Source organism: Parasteatoda tepidariorum, chromosome 6, assembly GCF_982258835.1.
Source record: "Parasteatoda tepidariorum strain Cologne lab strain chromosome 6, Ptep-v5.0, whole genome shotgun sequence".
Taxonomy (NCBI): Eukaryota; Metazoa; Arthropoda; class Arachnida; order Araneae; family Theridiidae; genus Parasteatoda; species Parasteatoda tepidariorum.
The window spans coordinates 111,313,546-111,330,428 of record NC_141760.1 but is presented as its reverse complement, the minus strand read 5'-3'; the positions used below and the strand labels follow the sequence as shown (position 1 = coordinate 111,330,428).

Here is a 16,883-nt window from a genome sequence, read left to right as displayed (position 1 = left end):
GGAAGATACCAACACTAAATTTGAAAAAAAAAATAGATAGCAATGTATATAGAAGCAAGCATTATCGAATCCAGTAACAAAGAGAAATAAACAAATGGTTTAAGGTTAGTACAATCAATAATATTTAAATTATAAAATTAACAAGTCAAAACTATACCGCCTGTCACATTCATAATATATATCAAAGAACTACTTTAAAAACAAAACGTTTATTTTAAAGAAAGAATGTAATACTATTGTACATGATCTATGATTTATAGAAAACAAATAGTAAAAAAGAAATGGACAATGGCACATTAAGTGCCGCCAAAATAGTTCATCCATTCAGTTTAAGAATAAATACGCAATTTAAGTTTAAAAGTGTTTACTAAATATAACTAGAGATAAATAAGTAGATATTGCATTTAAAATTCTTAAACTACTATTCTAAACTACGTTTGAAAATGAAATACATTCAAAACACAGGAGTTTTAATGAAGAACTTACCTTCTGTGAAAAGTAAGAAGCTTGAGAGGAAGATAAGAAAAAAACTACTTTTGAGCTGCTCTATAGGAAATCTATGCATCATGAGCACATTCACTTACTACAATTGCTGAAAAATGTATACCATCAGGCAACAATAGAATGCACAATGAAGGAAAGATGGAAATAGCAGATATGCTAGTTACACATCGATTAAATACATCAAGTTCCCAAAACTAGGGTTTTGTAGTGATTACTCGCTCGATTAACTAATAATTTCGTTATAGTTTAGATAAATAACTAAAACTAAATCTTACACTTTTTACTTTTTCAATGATAAAGAATTGTTTTCAAATGGAGAGCTGTAACCGGACAAAACATTTGATACTAATCTGACACAAACGCTGCGAGTGAATTACAGTATACTAGCGCCACACAGTGACAAAAGTTGCACCGAATCGCAGTTTATTCTATAATTTGAAACATCTTGTTTTACATAATGCAGAAATTAAGTGAAACAAATAAATTAAATTTTGCAAGTCGAATACAACCCATTCTACAGTAATACAACGAAAGGAAATCGAAGGTGCAGAAAATATAGTTCACAAATAGGCATTCTAAGAGAATACCTTATAGTTATGAATAATTATGGAATATTCTAATATAACAATACACATCAAACTAAAATTAATAAACAAAAATATTTTTGTATGTAAGACATTAAAATAATATCAAAACTCGACATTCTATTATACCTTAAAATATTAAGGTTTTGGATCTATAAGTATAAAAAATACACAATTTAAGCTACACATTTGAAGACGAAAAATATGACTGTCGCATTCATCATCATTTGTAACTCAAAATGCAAAATAACCTACTTAAATATCAAAAGAATGTTTTTTTAATGCACATATTGAAGAATCTTTTAATTTCCCTCATTTTATGACTACTTACTGTGAAGATGTGTTCCTTAGAGAACAAATTTGCACCAATGATCGTAAAACAATGTAACCTATTGACAAAAAAAATTGAAAATTTTTAAAATTACGTTACCTAAAATAATCTTTTTCTTTTGAAAAAGGAAACTCAGTTTAAAAAGTTTTGTTTCGAATTTTAATAATCAATTTAGCTGAAATGGTAAGAATGAATTCCAGTGGAAGAGAAGAAGTAAATGTAAGAGTCAATTCAAAAATGGAAAAAAAAATGCAAAAACAAATTTTAATATACAGCTTTATTACAAATTATTTCACTTCAATTGTAAACACAACGATCAGTATAGAACAATTTTGGAATGAATTATGCCACACAAAAACATATTTTGTAGTTTTAATTGGTTTCTTTTGAAAATAAAATGGCTAAATAAATGTCTTCATTTTTATTCTTAATGACTGAAAGTGGAATGAGTAAAATGCTTACCATTTATTTTGAGCGAGTCAGATTTTTGATCAGATCCAGCGTTGTTAATCGCACGGCACGTATAATTTCCGTTGCTTTCAGAATCTAGATATTTGAGTGTTAGAAACGATGTGAATTCGTCGAAATTTTTAATCGAAATCTTCTCATTGTTTTGGAGGAGGTGGTCGTCTTTATACCATTCGAATTGGAAGGGTGGATCCCCCTTAATGAGTGTGCAAGCGATGGCGATTCTTACGCCTTGTTGTAGATCTCCAGAAAACTGAAATGGTTTAATGACTGGGGGATTCGAACCTGATACTGAAAATTCAGAAGAAAAAATATTTACTTTTCTTATGATGAATTTTGTACTAAAATACTTGTGAAAAAAATTAAATAATTTATTTAACAATAGATACATACAATTAAAACAACATCATTATCAAACAGAAGCACGGAGCACGGAAAAAATAATTGTTATTTATTTCAAAATAAAAGCATTCCTTATACGAAATTAATTGTTATTATTAAATAATTGTTATTACGATGAAAACTAATTTATTTGGAAATGAAACAGATTTTTATAAAGAGAGTAGGACTTGGTAAGAGAGCAAGTAAAAGCCCACATAAAAAGCATTAAATCTCATTCTCAATAAAACTCTGGGCACGTTTACAGGTTTACAGAAATTGAAGCACTGCTCTGCATTCATATGTTTTAAGGTAAACAGAACGTTTTAAAAACCTTAAAAAAAATTTTCGAAACATATTTATTCTCTATACTCTTCATCACTTGAAAATTATGCGAAATCATTTTTTCAGTAGTAGTGATATATATCAGACATTATGTCAAACATAATTTTTTAAAACTTTCCTCAGAAATTTGGAACATGAAAATTTGTATATCTGATCTCTTATATATTAATTTTATATATTAATATCTTTTATATATTTTATCTATTAGTAGTGATGAACTAAACTATTTTAATTCTACTTTATTAGAATATTAATTATATACCTTCGTTATATCTGGGAAAAAGGGTCTCTGAAATCCTAGGAAGGTATGAAAATCTCTTACAAACGACAGTGATACAGAAAAAAATGCTTATTTCTAGAGATTTTAATGAATAAAAATTTATTTTTAATAATCATTTCAACTTAAAATCATTTTTTGCCTTTAAAAGACGTTTCAAACTAATTTCATGATTATTCAAATTTAAATTACGTCTCTATCAATATTTACCTATTTTCACAAACATGTTTGTCTTATGCATAATCATGCCTGTCAAATATTTATGAAAAGATTCACGGAGGGGTTAAACTTTTTTATAAGATAATAATTGTGCGTGAAATATAAATAAGAGAAAGAGAGTACTTACTGTGACAGAGGATAAAACTGTTAGCAATGATTAGAATAAATAGCGTCCTCATCCTGGATGAATCCCTAATTCGCGTGAAAATTATGAACTATCTTAAAATATAATATAGCTTATTAGCAACGAAATAGCAAAATTTCAGATGCACATTTTGAAGCAAGCCATATTAGTATTTTTCAACCAAGTGAATCATTCTCGTTTTATGAAGCCTGTGCTGGAAGGTATGCTAACGGTATAGCAGCGCCACACAGTGACGAATATCGCATTAAAAAGTATTATTTAAAGTTGCATGAAATTTAAAAAAAATAACAAATTTTTTTCTGTTTTTATGTACGTAGTGAATTCTAAAAAATTATTTTTCTAGAGGAAGTTTCTTTTTTTAAATACTTAAAATAATATAAAACATCATAGTTTTTTCAAAATCGTTTATAATGCTTAGTTGATTTATTGTTGAGTGTATGAACAAAAATACTCACCACAATACTAAAAGAATGTTTTAATAAGTTATTACATAAAACTACTAATTTTCAAATATATTATTTTTTGAAGCAAGTAAATGAATTTTCTACAAATTTATGTTATTTATGAGCTGATTTTGTATATGCGATGAACATGCTGTTGCATATGCAAAAGGTTTAAAAAGTTTAAGCTGTTATATTTTAAGATTTTACATAAGTAGCAGCCATTTTTGAAGAAGAAACGATGTCAGATTAATAAGAAAAAGAAAAGAAAATTACTTTTTTTATAAGCACAGACTATAGCTTACACATTGATACAGTAAACAAGAAATAATACCCATTTATTACAAATATTTGCAATAACTCAAAAATAAATAAATAATAATAATAAGAATTTTCATACGAACAAATTTGTATTGGTGACATATACAGACAACTTATTAAACTATAGAAATGGTTATAAGAATAAAAAGAGAGTAACTTAATATTAGAAAATAGGAAAAGAAAAGTGTTAAAGTCTCAGTATATAAAATATTTTAAAAATTATCAATATCTCATTTAAAGCTTACCTTTCATATTTAATATCTCGTACTTTTCATCATACCCAGCAGTATTTGATGCCCGACACGTGTAATTACCAACGCTGCCGACTTCAAGCGTGGTTATGGTAAGAACGGATGTAAAGTCGTTTATTTTTTCAATTTTAATTGAATCTTTTGGATTGAGTTGTCGACCATCTTTAAGCCAAAGAAACTCGAAAGGGGAGTCTCCATCAATGACTGTACACATTAAATTAGTCCTCATGCCGATTTGAAGCTGGCTGGAAAAATGCATGGGACCGACTATAGGAATTCTTAAACCTAAATGGGAAGAGAAGTTATTAATTTTCATTCATTTATTTAAGTTAGTTGAATCATAAGTAAATATAGATTGCAAAATTACAATAAACTGAAATAAATGAACACCCAAACACAAAAATCATCTTTATCTTATTTTCTGAGCAGTAAAAAATAAAATAAAAGAGGAAAAAGAAAGAAATTTCCATTATGATCCAAAAGAATTATTAAATCCTAACAGAATTTTCAAAGGGAAGATTTTGCCTCACTTGCCTAAAAATCATATTTTAAAAGAAAATCATGAATTCATTGATTAGTTCTAATTATGTATTGAAAATTTATCTGCAGTTTAGAACATACAAAATGGCAATAAAAATAATTATAATTAATATTATATAATGGCAGAAAACATTTATAATTAATCTTATAGGCGATTAATTTGAAGAAGAGCAAAAAAATTAAAGTTAAAGATGAGCTAAATTAATGTCTTTTAATTTTGAAGTTTTAAATTTATTAAGTTTACGAATTTTTTTTAAAGCTTATGTATTTCTCGAATTCATAATTTGAAAATTTCTTTCTTTTTTTCTTTTCTGACATTGACTAAAGAAACTTGCAGCTTGCATTACTCTGAATACATTACAATGCTTACAACACAAACAAAATGTAACAAATCTATTTTGGATCGATTTTAAAATTAATTGAGATACACCTACATTAATTATGTTACGAAACTATCACTTGTGTTTTGATTGATTTGAAAAGTGATTAGTGTACACATTAAACATTTAACTCCCATCGTATTGAATATTTATCTTGGTAAATAAAGATTATTACCTAGTCAAAGCTCATCTTACGTGTGTAAGTTACACAGTTATCCAACAAGAAAGTCAAGTTCTTTCAAACATTTTTCATAATGGAAATATACATTTTTTCAAACAGTTAAGAAGGAAAAACAAAGCAGAAAAGATAATTGTAACTTACCAAATATGGGGAGAAAGCAGCTTGCAAGGATGAGAACAAGGATCATTTCCATTTAGGCAAGCTTCTTATTTGAATTTCCGATTTAAGTTTTCTTTATGTTAGTGACAATTTTTTATAAAGATCATATGAGTGCAAGTATATTGAAAATTTACAATAGATAAGTGTAATGACAAATATAATTTGTTTCTTCCACACTAAAGTAATGGCGCGTGCATTAATACTACCACAATGAAATGCCTTTTATTTGTACATAAGAGCAAACTAACTTGCGAATAGTATTGTAGCGCCACACAGTGACAGAAAATGCAAATAAAAGTATTAAAACAGTTTAAAAAATAAACCATTGAATTTGTTTTTGCAAATTCTAAGATTCAAAGCTTTAATATCTAAAGTTATTTTATTTTTAGAAAAAAAAAATCTAGTATAAGCCAGTATTTTATATTACCAGATGATTTATGTTTCTTTTTTTAAACTCTTGACTGTGAAATAGAATTTATTTTTTTTATTTAAAAGATAGATTTATTTTAGCAAGTCTAAAATCTGCAAAAAACTAATTTATGGAAAGCTATTCGAATTTAACGTAATTCCATACATTTATTTTTACTTTTTCTGATGCTGCATTTTATTGGATTCAAATCCTAAGAACTTTAAAAAAAAGTAGATAAATTTATCAGTTTATTAAAACAAACAAATAAATTTAACTTTTACTTAATTGATGCGAGTCATTTTATTACTGATGGAAAGTAATTAGATATAAAAATATTCATAATAATTATGATGTTCTCGTGAATGTAACAACATGCATGGAAGAATAATGTGCAACAGAGAAATATGAAAATGAATTGGAAATACCTGTAATGATGAAAACAAAAATTTAGAAAAAAAGTGGAGTGAAAAAAAAAAGATAAATAGAATAAATTGAGGAAATTTTTTTAAATCTGTTGCATGAAGTCTAATATATTTTTGCTTCTCTGATTTCAAATCTGCATTTTATTTCGGCCTACAAATCACAATTTTTATACAAATTAACAATGTATTCCTAAGCATGATATTTTTAAATTCATACTAAGTGTCCCTTCCCTTCTCTGCTGCATAGGGAATGCCAGGAAGAAGGTGATGATACATCTCAGATCAAGATGCGATATGTTAAGATCACACACATGTTTTTTGTTTTAAGTGTTATTTTTAAAAGTATACCTGTATATGTACGTTTATAAATCGATCTGTTTTTTTATAAACTTTTACATTCAGTTAAAAATATAAGCTTACGCAAAAATATCATTTTAAAAAAACATCTGTAGCCTTCCAAACAAAATTAATTTCATATTTCAACCCTACATCAAGTTCTAAATCAAGTGCTAGTAAAAGTGCAGCAACAAAAATTTTCCCCAGAGTTATCAACTTTCTTGAATATTACAAAAGATTAAAATATAAATATACAAAAGATAAATTACTACATGTTGAGAAAATATTCGTACTGGATTCAGAAGTAAATCGTGAGTAGAAGTTTCGAAAAACACATTTAGAAATAACAAAATGTATACTTCATATACAACATTAATAAATATTTTGGACAAAAATGCGTAATTTCATTAACAAGGGAAAAAGAAATCTAACTTTGCAAAATATTTTTAAAAAATTTATGAAAGTAACAATAATTTTTACAACAAAAAAATGTAAAAATTTTTAAAGCGTACCTTTCATATTTAATATATCGTATTTTTCATCATAACCCGCTGCGCTTGAAGCCCGACACGTGTAATTTCCAATGCTTCCAACGTCAAGTGTGGTTATCGTTAAAAATGAAGTGAAATCATTTGCTTTTTCAATTTTAATCGAATCTTTCGAATTGAGCTGTCGACCATCTTTAAACCAAAGAAACTCGAAAGGAGAGTCTCCGTCAATGACTGTACACATTACACTTGTCCTCATGCCGATTTGAAGCTGACTGGGAAAATGCAGCGGGCCGACTATAGGAATTCTTAAACCTAAATGGGGAAGAGATCTTATTTAATTCCATTCATTTATTCAATCTTGTTGAATAATAAATAAATATAGTTAGCAAAATTATAATAAATTCTAATAAATGAGCACCCACACACACGAATCATTTTTACTTTATTTTCTAAGCAATAAAAATAAAAAAAAGGAAAAAGTAAGAAGTATCCATTATGATTCAAAACATAAAATCGAAACGAAATTTTAAGAGGGAAGATTTTGCCTCACTTGCCTAATAACTATATGTTAAAAGAAAATAATGAATTCACTGATTACTTTTATTATATTGAAAACAAGTATATGTATTGAAAATTTATCGACATTTTAAAATAAACAAAATTGCAATAAAAATAATTATAATTAGAATTATGCAATTACAAAAAACATTTATTATTAATCTTATTGGCTGAATAATTTGCCATAGAGAGGAGAAAAAGCAATGAAGTACTTAAAGTTAAGGATGAGCTTAATTAATGTCTTTCTAATTCTGAAGCTTTAAATTTACTTGGGTTGTTAGAACATGTTACCTTTACGAATTTTTTCTATAACTTATGTATCTCTCGACTTCATAATTAGAAAAGCTCTTTTCTTCTTTTTCTCTTCTAACAGTGATGAAAGACACTTGCAGCTTGCAAATGGAAAATATAAAGCACGTTACATTGCTCATACTACAGTGCATATATTACAATGGCTACATTGCTATGTTATATTTTAAAATTAAAGATACACATATATTAATTATATTACAAAACTATCACTTGTGTTTTGATTGATTTGGAAAGTCATTAGTATACACATTGAATCTTCAACTTGCATCGTATTTAATATTTATCATAGTAAAAATAGAAAATTATTTCCTATTCTAAGCTTATCTTTTACGTGTGTAAGTAACACAGTTATCCAATAAAAAAGTCAAATACTTTCACACATTTTTCGGAATGGAAATATGAATCTTTTACAAATAATTAGGATGGAAAAACAAATCAGAAAAGAGAATTGTAACTCACCGAATATAGGGAGAAAACAACTTGCAAGGATGACAACAAGAATCATTTCCATTTAGGCAAGTACTTGGATTTAACTTCCGGTTCTAGTTTTCTTTATACTGGTGACAATTTTTTATGAAGATCATATGAGTGAAAGTAGATTGAAAATTTACAATAGCTAAGTGTAGTGACAAATATAATTTGTCTCTTCACCACCGAAGCAATGGCGCGTGCTTTAATACTACCACAATGAAATGATTTATATTTGTACATACGAGCAAACTAACTTCTGAATAGTATTGTAGCGCCACACAGTGACCGAAAAGGCAAATAAAAGAATTAAAACAATTTTTAAAAAAATCAAGCATCGAGTTTCTATTTGCAAATTCTAAGATACAAAGCTCTAATTTCTAAAGTTATTTTATTTAAAAAATAATATTTAGTATAAGGAAGTATTTTATATTTCCAGATGATTTATGTTCATTTTTTAAGTTTTCTCAATCGTGAAATCGAATTTACTTCCTTATTTAAAAGATAGATATATTTTAGTAAGTTTAAAATCTACAAGCAACTAATTAAAGGGTAGCTATTTGAATGTAAGCTAATTCCATACATTTATTTTCAATTTTCTGATGCCACATCTCATTTGATTTGAATCCTGAGAACTTCAAAAAAAGTAGATAAATTTGTCAGTTTATTAAAACAAGCGAATAAATGTAAATGTTAAGGCAAAAATTTTTTTTACTGACAGAAAATATTTCGATGGAAAGAGACTCATAATATTTAGGATTTTATTATGAGTATAACCAGATGCATAGAAGAATAATATGCAACAGATATAAGAATCACAATTTATAAAAATGAATTGGGAATACCTGTAATGATGCAAACGATAATTCAGAGAAAAAAATGAAGCAAATAAAAGAGTAATAGAATAAATACATTGAGGAACAATTTTACTTAATCAGTTACAGGAGATTTTATATATTTCAGCGCCAAATTTCAAATCTGCAAGCGGTTTTATTCCATAAGTTACAGAATTTATGCAATTTAACAATCAATTCCAAACCAAAAAATTTTTTAAATTCGCTAAAGTGAACAGAGAGTGGCCCTCCACTTCTCTGCTACGTAGGGAGTGGTAGGAAAGATGCTATGATACATGTAAGTTTATGATGCAATATGTTAAGATCTCATGTGTTTTTTGAGCATTATTTTTAAAGGAGCGGACTGTACATGTACGTATGTAAATCTATACGATCTTTATAAAATTGAACATTCAGACAAGGAAAAAAAAATAATCCAAAAATATCATTTTGAAAATGTCAAAACAAAATTAATTTTATATTTGAACCGTGAATCAGGTTCTAGATTAATAAATGTAGCAACAAAAATTTTCCCCAGTGATATCAATTTTCTTGAATATTACAGAAGATTTTAAATACAAATTAATACACGCAGAGAAAATATTTTCACTATATTGGGAAGTAAATCTTAAGCAGAAGTTTGGAAAAACACCTTTGAATAATAAAAATACGAAAGGTATACTTGATATATAAATTATACAGAAAAATGCGCAATTTCATTAACGGAAGAAAGAAAAATTAATAAAATTTTTGCAAAAAAATTTACGATATACGATATATGGCAACATTTTTTTAAAAAAATGTATGAAAGCAACAAAAATTTTTACAATAAAAATTTTACAACAAAATTTGTTTCAATAAAAAAAAATTTTACAGTAAAAATTTATATATTTTTAAAACATACCTTTCATGTTTAATATATCGTATTTTTCATCGTATCCCGCAGCGTTTGCGGCCCGACAAGTGTAATTTCCAATGTTTCCGACGTCAAGCGTGGTTATGGTAAGAACGGATGTAAAGTCGTTTATTTTTTCAATTTTAATCGAATCCTTCGGATTGAGCTGTCGACCATCTTTAAGCCAAAGAAACTCGAAAGGGGAGTCTCCATCAATGACTGTACACAATATACTCGTCCTCATGCCGATTTGAAGCTGGCTGGAAAATTGCATTGGGCCGACTATAGGAATTCTTAAACCTAAATGGGGAAGAGATCTTATTAATTTCCATTCTTTTATTTAATTTTGTTGAATAATAAATAAATGTTGATAGCAAAATTACAATTAATGAATACCCAAACACAGGAATCATCTTTATTTTATTTTCTAAGCAATGAATAAGAAAAAAAAGGAGAAAATTCCATTATAATCTAAAAGCATTATAGCCAAACGGGATTTAAAAGGCGAAGATTTTGCCACAGTTTCTTAATAACCGTGTTTTAAAAGAAAATTGCGAATTCATTGAGTATTTTTATTGACTATATTTATGTATGGAAAATGTATCGACATTTCAAAATAAACAAAATTGCGATAAAAATAATTATAATTAATATCATGTAAATACAGAAACCATTTGTTATTAATCTTAAAGGCTGATTAATTTGCAATACAGAGGAGAAAAAGCAATGAAGTACTTAAAGTTAAAGCTGAGCTAAATTAATTTCGTTCTAATCCTGAAGTTTTAAATTTACTTGGGTTGTCAGAACATGTTAACTTTACGAATTTTTTCAAAAACTTATGCATCTATCGAATTCCTAATCAGAAAAGTTCTAATTTTTAATTTATTTCTGACAGTGATGATAGAAACTTGCAGCTTGCAAGTAGAAAATAAAAAGCACGTTTCATTGCTTACACTACAGTGCATACATTACAATACCTACATTACTATGTAATGAAATAAAAGCTATTTTTCATCGATTTTAAAATTAATTAAGATACACCTACATTAATTATATTACGAAACTATCACTTGTGTTTTGATTGATTTGAAAAGTCATTAGTATACACATTGAATCTTTTTCTTCATCGTATTTAATATTTATCATAGTAAAAATTGAAGATTATTTTCTATTCTAAGTTATTTTACGTGTGTAAGTAACACAGTTATCTAATAAAAAAGTCAAATACTTTCACACATTTTTCAGAATGGAAATATGAATCTTTCAAAAGTAATTAAGAAGGAAAAACAAATCGGAAAAGATAATAGTAACTCACCGAATATGGGGAGAAAACAACTTGCAAGGATGAGAACAAGAATCATTTCCATTTAGGCAAGTACTTGGATTTAACTTCCGGTTCTAGTTTTCTTTATGCTGGTGACAAGTTTTTATGAAGATCATATGAATGCAAGTATATTGAGAATCTACAATAGCTAAATGCAATGACAAATATAATTTGTTTCTTCCACACTAAAGTAATGGCGCGTGCATTAATACTACCACAATGAAATGCCTTTTATTTGTACATAAGAGCAAACTAACTTGCGAATAGTATTGCAGCGCCACACAGTGACCGAAAATGCAAATAAAAGTACTAAAACATTTTCAAAAAATCAAACATCGAGTGTGTTTTGCAAATTCTAAGATTCAAAAGTTTAATTTCAAAAGTAATTTTATTTTTAGAAAAAAAAATCTAGTAGAAGGCAGTATTTTATATTACCAGATGATTTATGTTTATTTTTTAAGAATGGTGAAATATAATTTACTTTGTTATTTCAAAAATAGATTTATTTTATTAAGTAAAAATATATTAATTTTATTAAATCTACAAAAAATTAATTTAAGGGAAGCTATTTGAATTTAAGGTAATTCCATACAATTATTTTTGTTTTTTCTGATATTGCATCTCATTTGATTTGAATCCTGAAAACTCTAAAAAAAGTCGATAAATTTGTCAGTTTATTAAAACAAGCAAATTGATGCTAGTCATTTTATTAAAGTAGTTAGATGTAAAGTGATTATGATGTTATCGTGAATGTAACGACATGCATGGAAGAATAATGTGCAATAGAGAAAATATGAATAATAACGTTTTATAAAAATGAAAAATAAATGAATGAAAAATGATGCATTAAATGCTCTTATTCTTGAAAGGAAGCAACACAAAAATTTGGAAAAAAAGTGTAGCGAAAAGAAGATAAATAGAATACAGAATACAGGAGGAAGATTTTGTTTATCTGTTGCACGAAGTCTTATATATTCTGTCTTAAAATTCTTTCTATATACTTCTTATATATTTATGTCAACAAATTACAGTTTTTATGCAATTTAACAATGTATTCCCAACTAGGATGTTTTTCACTTCTCTGCTACATATGGAATGGTAGGAAAAAGATGCCACATGCCAGTTTATGATGCACTACGTTAAGGATGCATGTTTTTTGGTTTCAGTGTAATTTTCAAAAGACCAGGCACGTGTATATGTACGCATATACATCCATGGGCTCTTTATAAACTTGCACATTTAGTCCAAAATACAAAACTAATCTAAAAATACCATTTTGAAGAACATCTGTAGCCTTCCAAACAAAATTAATTTCATAATTGAACCCTGAATCAGGTCCCAGATCAAGTACTATTATAAATGCAACAACAAAAAATTTTCGCCAGTGTTATAAATTTTCTTGAATGCTACAAAAAAAGAAACTTAAATATAAATTATTACACGTTGAGAAAAAAACCACAACATGTAGATATTTTTACTGGATTGGGAAGAAAATCGAAGAAGTTTGGAAAAACACATTCAGAAATAACAATACATAAGGTATACTTAATATATAATGCTAATAAACATTTTGCACAAACACACGCAATGTGATTAAAAAGATTAACAATGTAAAATTTTTTAAAAAATTTAATATAACAACAAAACTTTTTTCAATTAAAAAAAAATATTTTTAAGCGTACCTTTCATATTTAATATATCGTACTTTTCATCGTATCCCGCTGAATTTGATGCCCGACAAGTGTAATTTCCAATGCTTCCAACATCAAGCGTGGTTATGGTCAAAAATGAAGTGAAATCATTTACTTTTTCAATTTTAATCGAATCCTTCGGACTGAGCTGTCGACCATCTTTAAACCAAAGAAACTCGAAAGGGGAGTCTCCATCAATGACTGTGCACATTAAACTCGTCCTCATGCCGATTTGAAGCTGACTGGAAAATTGCATCGGGCCGACTATAGGAATTCTTAAACCTAAATGGGGAAGAGATCTTATTAATTTCCATTCATTTATTTAATTTTGTTGAATAATAAATAAATGTCGATAGCAAAATTACAATAAGCTGAAATATATGAATATCCAAACACACGAATCATAGTTACTTCATTTTCTAAGCAATAAAAAAGAAAAAGGAAGAAATTCCCATTATGATCCAAAAGCACTAAATCCAAACAGGATTTTCAAAAGGAAAATTTTGCCTCAGTTTCCTAACAAACATGTTTTAAAAGAAAATAATGAATTCATTGATTATTCAAAAATATGTATTGAAAATTTATCTACATTTTAGAATAAATAAAATGCAATCAAAAAGATTATATTCAATATCATGTTATTATGGAAAACTTTTATAAATAATCTTATAGGCTGATTAATTAGCAGAATTCACGAGAACTTGGAGTTAAAGATGAGTTAAATTAATGCCGATTTAACTCTCATGTTTTAAATTAATTTGGGTTGTCAAAACATGTTAATTTAACGAATATGTAACGAATGTAATTCCTGTCAAATTCATAATTAGCAAAGTTATACTTTTTTTCCTGTTTGCTGACAGTGAGAAAAGAAACAATTTGCACGAGGAAAATAAAAATTGAAGCATGTTACTATGCAATACAATTATTATTGCAATACATACATTACTATGTAATGTTATAAAATCTGTTTTTGATCGATTTCAAAATTAATTAAGATACACCTACAAATTAATTATATTACAAAACTATCACTTGTGTTTTTATTATTTTAAAAGTCATTAGTATACACATTGAATCTTTACATTGCATCGTAATTAATATTTATCATAGTAAAAATTGCAAATTATTTCCTATTCTAAGCTTATCTTTTACGTGTGTAAGTAACACAGTTATCTAATAAAAAGGTCAAATACTTTCACGCATTTTTCAGAATGGAAATATGAATATTTTTCGAATAATTAAGAAGGAAAAACAAATCAGAAAAGAGAATTGTAACTTACCGAATATGGGGAGAAAACAACTTGCAAGGATGACAACAAGAATCATTTCCATTTAGGCAAGCTCTCTGATTTAACTTCCGGTTCTAGTTTTCTTAATACTGGTGACAAGTTTTTATGAAGATCATATGAATGCAAGTATATTGAAAATTTACAATAGCTAAGTGTAATGACAAATAAAATTTGTCTCTTCCACACCGTAGTAATGGCGCGTGCATTAATACTACCACAATGAAATGATTTTTATTTGTACATAAAGACAAACTAACTGGCGAATAGTATTGTAGCGCCACACAGTGACCAGAAATACAAATAAAAGTGTTTAAACAGTTTTTAAAAATCAAACACTGAGTTCTTGTAAAATCTAAGATATAAAAAATATTATCTGGTATAAGGCAGTATTTTATATTATCAGATATTTTATGTTTATCTTTTACGTACTCTTAATTGTGAAATAGAATTTTTTTTCTTTTTTAAAAGATTTATTTATTTATTAAGTTTAAAATTTACAAAAAAACCAATTTGAGGGAAGCTATTTGAAATTAAAACAATTACATAAATTTCTTTTTACCTTTTCTGATGATGCATTTCATTGGATTCAAATCCTAAGAACTCAAAAAAAAGTAGATAAATTTGCCAGTTTACTAAAAAAAAGTGAATAAATGAAATTTCTATTAATTAAAGCGAGTCATTTTGTGACTGCGAACTAAGTGATAAGACGTAAAGTGATTTGTATTAATAATAATGTTAGTATGATCATAACAACATGCATAGAAGATCAATGTGAAACTGAGAAAATATGAATCACAACATTTGAAAAAAAAATGAATTGGAAATATCGGTAATGATGCAAACAATAATTTAGAAATAAGTGTAGCGAATGAAAGATACATAAAATACATTGGGAAATCAAACATTTTTTTTGTTTCTTGCAGGAGGTCTGATACATTTTTCTGCATGGCCGATTGCAAATCTGTAATTGGTTTCCATCTACAAATTACATATTTTATGCAATTTAACAATGTATTCCTAACCAAGATATTTTTAACTTCTCTAAAGTGAATATTAAGTGTTCCTTCACTTCTCTGCTACGCAGGGAATAGTAGGAAGAAGGCATGTCAGTTTATGATGCGATACGTTAAGGTCACATGTTTTTGTTTTAAATGTTACTTTTGCAGGAACAGACACGTGTATGTGCACGTCTATAAACCGTTAATATGTTCTTTATGGTATTGCACATTCAGACAAGAAAATAAACTAAGCTAAAAATGTTATTTTAAAAAAAAATCGTTTACAACCCAAAATTTATTTCACATTTGAACCCTGAATCCGGTTCTAAGTCAAGTACTGGTATGAATGCAACAAAAAAATTTTCCCCCAGTGTAATTAAATATTCTTGAATATTGCGTGAAATTTTTATATATAATATTATATAACTATAAATTACAACATGTAGAGAAAATATTTTTACTGTTTTGGGAAGAGAATCGTTAACGCAGTATTGCAGTACTACGATGCCGCGATGCTTCCGCGGTTAAGGCACTAGGCTGTCATTGGGAAGAACTGGGTTTGATCCCCAATGGCAATTTGAAACTTACCCAGCTTGAGATCGAAGGATACGAGTTTGTCACGGACATAAAGGCGGCCTGTGTGCAGCGCTGACCAAGTTGCCATAATCATGCCGTTGGTCAAGGAAATCTGCAGCCGTGTCTTTCATGACCACCTAGCCCATAATGGGCTGTAGTGGAAATGTTTAACTTTTTTTATTGTATTTGTACACAATGACGAAAAATACATAAAACATTTTTAAGCAACAATAACATTTTTCACTTTCCTCTAAATTACAAATGAAATTAAGAGGTTTGGACACATCAAATTTCCAATTTGTATTGATTATAAATGCAAAATTAACTTTAGTATCATGCATTCCAAAATGTTTATGTGAGCAATTAAAAAAATATTCATATGACGATTAAAAAATGAGATTCATATTAGAGTGACTATGACTATATTAAGATATAACACCTTAATTTCTATTGAAAGCAACATTGAAATGAAATGACATATTTAAAAACAATAAAAGAAGAGGGATTCATGTTAGAGTGACAATATTATGACGATAACACAACAATTTCTATTGGTTATTTTTTTTCTACGGCAGGCACTGAACTTTCGTTCTTCACCTCGGAAGATGCCGGAAGTGTTGCTCACTTAACGTTACTCTCTGGGCACCTGTGAACCTAAGTCACGGAGGCGAGCAACATTACCCAAGGCACACACATACCCGTTCATAGGGTGGGCCACATTCACACAACAGAGAACAACACACTGAGAGACACATCCA

At 27.8% G+C, this 16,883-nt stretch overlaps 1 protein-coding gene across 1 annotated transcript in view; it reads right to left on the bottom strand.

Moving 5' to 3' along the window:
• Window positions 1–16,883, bottom strand: part of LOC147808281 (hemicentin-1-like) — a 50,336-nt gene that overhangs the window by 7,240 nt on the left and 26,213 nt on the right. Inside the window, exons 12-16 of the mRNA XM_087166968.1 lie at window positions 13,254–13,544; window positions 10,257–10,547; window positions 7,203–7,493; window positions 4,258–4,548; window positions 1,882–2,178 (exon numbers count right to left, since the gene is read on the bottom strand). Of these exons, the coding sequence (XP_087023094.1) occupies window positions 1,882–2,178; window positions 4,258–4,548; window positions 7,203–7,493; window positions 10,257–10,547; window positions 13,254–13,544 (1,461 nt within the window). The remainder of the gene's footprint in view (window positions 1–1,881; window positions 2,179–4,257; window positions 4,549–7,202; window positions 7,494–10,256; window positions 10,548–13,253; window positions 13,545–16,883) is intronic.